The sequence below is a fragment of the Prionailurus viverrinus genome, unplaced genomic scaffold (genome assembly GCF_022837055.1).
Source record: "Prionailurus viverrinus isolate Anna unplaced genomic scaffold, UM_Priviv_1.0 scaffold_64, whole genome shotgun sequence".
NCBI classification, from domain to species: domain Eukaryota; kingdom Metazoa; phylum Chordata; class Mammalia; order Carnivora; family Felidae; genus Prionailurus; species Prionailurus viverrinus.
This window is the reverse complement of record NW_025927626.1, coordinates 664,282-670,330: the sequence shown is the minus strand read 5'-3', so window position 1 is coordinate 670,330 and position 6,049 is coordinate 664,282. Positions and strand designations below refer to the sequence as shown.

The 6,049-nt window shown below is 45.4% G+C and overlaps 1 protein-coding gene across 1 annotated transcript; it reads right to left on the bottom strand.

Annotated features, from left to right (window-relative positions):
• Window positions 1-1,267: 1,267 nt before the first annotated feature.
• Window positions 1,268-5,081, bottom strand: LOC125159831 (zinc finger X-linked protein ZXDB-like). Its single transcript, XM_047848501.1, has one exon. The coding sequence runs from the start codon at window positions 5,079-5,081 to the stop codon at window positions 2,565-2,567; it is 2,517 nt and encodes an 838-aa protein (XP_047704457.1). The 3' UTR covers window positions 1,268-2,564.
• Window positions 5,082-6,049: the final 968 nt, after the last annotated feature.

Sequence of the window (6,049 nt, the reverse complement as noted above, 5' to 3'; positions counted from 1 at the left end):
AATTGGAGAGTCCCCTAAATGTAAACCTTTCTGAAAAGCATTTTGTTACTGTTTTTTCAATTGGCAAAATTTTCATAAACCAAGTACTGAAGAGTCAAGTAAAGCAAATGAGAGAACATTGAATTATGTCCCATTATTTTTTTTAAATGGCATCTTTATGCCAACACTAACAGAAATAGCCATTGTGTTGGTAGTCGTACTTCTAACTGTAATGTCATGCCGTTTTCACCATGATGCTGGGAAAATGATATTGAAAGAGTAATCTTTTGAACAAATAGATTGAAGGAAACTGTGTGACCCTACAAACAATTATAAGATTATTTATCTTCAAGAAACGTAAAATTTGTCCTTTAAAAATTCCACAGAATAGTTTTTAATAAAGGGACAGAGTATTGAGGGATTAAAGAAACGAAGTGAAATAATTTTAAAACATGCTTTTGTTTACATATCTTAACAGATGCCTACACCTAGCATGTTTACATCAGGCCTCTACATTCCTATCTGTAGGAAAAGAAGAAAAATCTGTTTAAGAGGACTTAACTAATGACAATGCATTGCCAAAATGGGCTTAAAATCCTTCCAAAGTGCTGAGGGAGAACTGTTAAATGGTTAGAAACAATCATACTCTGACCACTTCTTTGAATTACAAATTTATGTATATACTTTTTGCTTTTTCACTGAATGGGCACAACCAATTTAAAAACCAGAAAGATAATACAGTTGCATTTCAAAGTGGCAAATTATAAAGTGCACTGCCAAAGTGCTATACTTGTCATCCACAAACATCTACATGCAAGTAGTACTGGGTTAGAATGTTTCAGGGCAACTAATAGTGTTTGCTAGCAGAACAACATGGTGAAAAAACACAGAAAAGTAAAAGAACATGTCTCACAAAAACCTTACATAAAAATATCTTCTTATCATTTGATTTATATAGAAACACACTATAATTTCTTAGTAGACATTCAGACCTGCAGTAAATATTGTGACTGAAAAATGGGCGGGAATGGCTGAGATATGGTGACCATGAAAATGACCCATCTAATTAAAATTTTAAAAGAAGAGATCATGGCAAGGAACTACATGCACTTGTTAGAGAAGAGGTTGGAGAGAGAGTAGAGCTGGCAGAAAGGAACAGACATCAATTAAGGTAGAACAGAAAAAGTAGTTATAAACAAATGAAACTCAGAAGAATAACATGGGAGTTGATATATGTATATATATATATATATATATATATATATATATATATATATATATAATTCACTTTCAACGTGAGTTAGGTAAATTTTAATATGAATTATAGTTAAAACTTTGTCCCAACTATCTCACAATATTGTGAGGCTCAAATATAAGTTGTGAAAGTGCTGCATAAACTTTAAAATGCTATACTCATGTAAGACTGATTATATTTACTCAAAATGCAAATGAACCTCTCATTCCAACTCAGGAAGAAGGCAAGCAAACTGCTCTCTGGGACACAGAGGGAGAAAATGTCACTCTGATCTGTTCCCAGATTTTCTTGGAATCACAGGCTCTATATATTCACTCCATGGGCTGGCTTTGAATGCAGAGCAAAGATACTGTAATTCAGACAAATGGACCTGGAGGCAACATTACATAAGAATTGTATAGAGAAAAATCCTTCTGAATCTGTGGAAGAAAGATATTCCATTTCCTGCTTCTTATTGTTCATAAACCTTTACTGCCTGCACACCTGTCATTGAATTATGCTAATTTCTCTTTTAGGAAGGAACTAGAGGGGCAGGAAAAGTGATAAAGATTCACCAAAGCATGCCAAAACACAGAACATTTCCCCCCCAAAACTAACTCCTGGGATAGAAAAATAAGTCTAAAATGCATTATCAGGTAGGTATACATTACAATGACCATTTTACAGCAGGGAACTGAGGTTTAGTGATGCTAAATGACTTAAGGCCACTTACTCAACACCACAAAGTCAAAATTTCTGGGTCTGAGTCTTATCAAAGCTCTGCCACAACATAACCTTCCACAAAAAAAAAGAGAGAGAAAGAAAGAAAGAAAGAAAGAAAGAAAAAGAGAGAAAAAGAAACTAGAAGGGTGAGGAGGTAAAAAGAACCAACCCATATTTTTAGGTTTCTTTTTTTAAGCTCTATCACTAGATTTTAGAAATATTCTGACATTCTGTAAAATTTCCCTTGAAATTTTAAAGTTAAATGCCAGTTCACATTCTTTGATCATTAACTCTCAATGCATTTTCATTACATTAGAAGCACATGCAATCGAAAGAGCACAAAATCATGAAAATACACAGTTGAAAAATCTTAGAAATAATCTATTCAAACCACCTCATTTTATAAATAAGCAAGTTAAGGCTCAGATTGGTTAAGTGACTTGCTCAGGGTCACACAACTTGTCAGTTCCAGAGTCAAGATCAGAATTTAAATTTCCCAACTTATAGCCTCGGGATTTGTTCCTTTCCAAATCTGTTAGAAAGGGCTTCATTTAAACATTTAGTCCAGAATATCCTTAAAATTGAGTGTAATTAACAAAAGTAAGCCATGTGGCAAGGAATTAATAGTTCATACCAAAAATGAGCTGCCAGTCACTGTGATAAGATCTGTTTCTTTCTGAGAACCATGGTTTCCTGCTGGATTGGAAAATCCAAACTGGGTTTCTTCCTCCTGTCCAAAGAAGTCAGAGTCAGGATGTACATTCCATTCTGCTTTGGTTGGCGTCAGTAGTTCTGAGACACTGTTTTCACAAAGGGTGCTGGAAGGAGTCAGAGCATCTGTGTCCACTGTTAGCTTGCTGCTGGGCGTCAAAGCTTGGGGTTCTTGACTCGAGTTTTTCATAGCCAAAGGGCCCAGAGATGCCAATGGCCCCACACTTAGACTTGAGGCATCATCCATATCTAAGGGACCCTGCTGAAAACCAGAGGCTGTTGTTCCAAAAAAGAGAGAGGTATCCAGACTTTGGGGAAGGTCACTGGTGGCCATCAAGGTCCGAGGGTCCACAGCCTGCCCTAAGGAATTATTATTATTAGCAGGGAGGTTCCCTGCCAGAGTTGAACTCACAGAAGCCACATCAATAGTCAAGATTCCAGAGTTCACCAGTGCTGTGTCCAACACTGCAGCAGAACTACTGCCAGGCACATCAGAGAAGAGAGACACTAGCTCTGCATCATTGAGATCACTCTGTCCCTGGCTGGTAAGTTCACTGCTGGGTGTAAGAGAATTTGCAGCTTCCAGCTGAGCTAAGAGATCCTGGCTGAGGTTGTGCCTTTTGGCCATGTGGGTCTTCATGCTGTGCTTGGATGTGAAAAGTTTATTACAAGTAGAGACTGGGCAACGGCTTTTCCAAGTGTCCACATCCTGCAAGTGTTTCTTGGAGTGAATGTAGAGACTACTGCGAGCAGAGAACCTGGCACAGCAGCCTTCCACAGGGCACACAAAAGGCTTTGTGCCCAGGTGGGTTATGCTGTGGCCTTTCAGGTGCTCGGCCCTCGTGAAAGATTTCCCACAGCCTTCCACAGGACACATGAACCTCCGGTCATCATCGTGCTTCCTTTTGTGCCTTAAGAGTTTGGACATGCTGGTGAAGTTCCAGCCACAGCCGTCAAAGTCACAAAGGAAAGGTCTCTCACCTGTGTGGCTCCGCAGGTGAATTTTCAGGCGACAAGCCTTGTCGTACTGTTTGCTGCATCCAGGAAAAGAGCAGGAGAAGAGTTCCTGTTCCCTGAAGTGGGCACGGTTGTGGGAAAACAGGGCACTCACTGTGATAAACGTCTTCTTGCAGCCGGAAAACGCGCACTGATAGGGCCTCTCGGGCTCGAAATGGCTGCGTTGGTGGGCGCTGAGTTTGGCCTGTGTAGGGAAGCTCTCCTCGCACACTTCGCACTTGAATGAGTTCTCCTGCTCATGGCCCTTCATGTGTGCCTTAAGGTTATACACTGTGGTGAAGCTCTTGCCACAGCCCTCCGCAGGGCAGCCAAAGGGCCGAAGTTTGTCGTGAGACTGCAGGTGCCTCTTGAGCTTGTAGGAGGTGGTGAAAGTCCAGCCGCAGCCGCCCAGGGGGCACTTGAAGGGCCGCTGGCCCTGGCTGCTGCTGTGAGTCAGCAGGTGCACCTTCAGCTGGTGCTTCTTGGCAAAGGTTTGTCCGCACTGGGCCTCGGGACACAGGTACAGCACCACCCCCGGGCCCGGGCCCAGCGGCCTGCGGGGGCTCTCGGCTGCTGCGAGCTGGCTCTCTGCCTCCTCCTCAGGCGCCGGGGCAGGCGCCGGTTCAGCCGGTTCGGCCAGCAGGAGGTCGGGCGGCAGCTCGGGGCAGTCGCTGGGCTGCGCTGCGTGTGGGATCCCCGCTTGGTGAGCCATCAGACCCCCGGGCTGAGGGGCAGGCGCGACCCCAGGCTCCCAGGCTGGCGGCGGGGGCGTGGCAAGGGTGAGGACACCATTCTCAAAGCGCAAAAGCAGGTTTTGGTTGTGGATGGTGATAGTGCTCGCGAAGGCCATGGCGGGTCCCAGGCCTGGAGCGGGGACCGGGGCTGGGGCTTGGGCCGGGGGTGGGGCGGGGACCGCAGACTGGCAGTGGGGGCCTAGCGCCGGTCGCCCAAGTGGGTTCCCGCCACTCTCACCCTTCTGGAGCTGTGGGCCAGACTGGGCCTCCTCCCTTCCTACAGGCCCTGAGGCCTGGCGGGCTTCCGAGGTCTCCACATCACCACCCACTGGGTCCAGCAGCACCAGGAAAAAGTCATCGCCGTCGCCGCTGTCGCCACCGCCGCCAGCGTAATCTGGCCTGGGCGCCAACGGGCTGGGGCCTGAGCCCTGTGAGGCCGCGCGGGCCTCCTCGCACTCCCTCTCGGGCCCGCCATCTTGGAGGCCCCGGAGCAGCACGAGTCGGCGCGCGGGGACCTGGCCAGCCCACGGGTCAGGGCCTCCGTGGACCCGGCTGCCGCCCGCAGGGATGCCAGCACCGCCGCTCTGTCGCGTCCCGGTAGCCGGGAGCAGCCTTGGGCTTTCCATCTCAGCGTCCGGGAGGCTCCGCGGGAACCAGAGCAGAGGAGGAGGAGCGACCCCGCCCCCTGCCGCGGGCCTGAACATGTTCCTGAAAGGGAAAAAAAAAAATGTGCAGTGCGCAGAAACTGGCCCTATCAGATATTAAAACGTGTTTAACGACACAGTGATTTAAATATTCTGGTACTGGGTCTCTGGAACAGAACAGAAAGTCCAGAGGCAGAGCCTGGTGTACATAAATAAGTTCTGCATTCAATATTTGTAGGAAATCAGGGTCTTCCCAGATAATGAGTAAATGACAGTTCATTCGATAAATGGTACTGGAATACCTAGCAATCTATCTATTAAATGCAACTTAAATTCTTACATCACTGTATATAACAAAATAAACACTCCCAGCCCCTCCCAGTACTAAGCATGGTACTAAGTAATTTTCATGTGTTAAAATTTGTTTATTGGGTGGCTGGCTGGTTGTGATGAAGTTTTCTGGTGATGGTGGGGTGCTCCGGACCGATGGCCAATAAAGAATTCTTGAAGATGTCTTTGGTGCAAAAAGGTGACTTTATTAAAGCACGGGGATAGGACTCATGGGCAGGAAGAGCTGCACTAGGGTGGTGAAAGGTAACTGATAATATATCCTCAGGCTGGGAGAGGATTAGAGTTAGAGTAAGTCTCTAAGGACTCCTGGAAGCAAGGTTTCCAGGACCTTGAGGAAAAAGCTATTTATTAGTGTTTAGTAAAACCTCAGTCAAGAGACTCTTCAGATATAAATCATGGGGCCATAAGCTTGTAGTATGATTGCCAGCCTATATCTTGGGGCAGTTGATACAAAGGAAGTTTCCAAAGGAATTTTTATATGTTAAAGTAGACTTACAGATTCCTCAGCCGGGAGGTGGTCAGGATAATGTTAAGTCAAGATTCTCTTTTTCCCTTAGCAAAGTGTAATCATCAAGGTAACTGCACTCCTAGAGGGACATCACTCTGAGGGTTTCAAGGACTGGTCAATGGGCTATAAGCAGTAAAGGAATTTAATTTTTCATTTGCCTTAGTTTCCC

What these genes read in the sequence shown, in the direction of transcription:
- LOC125159831 (XM_047848501.1), bottom strand. Translation starts at nt 5,081, where the DNA reads ATGTTCAGGCCCGCGGCAGGGGGCGGGGTCGCTCCTCCTCCTCTGCTC.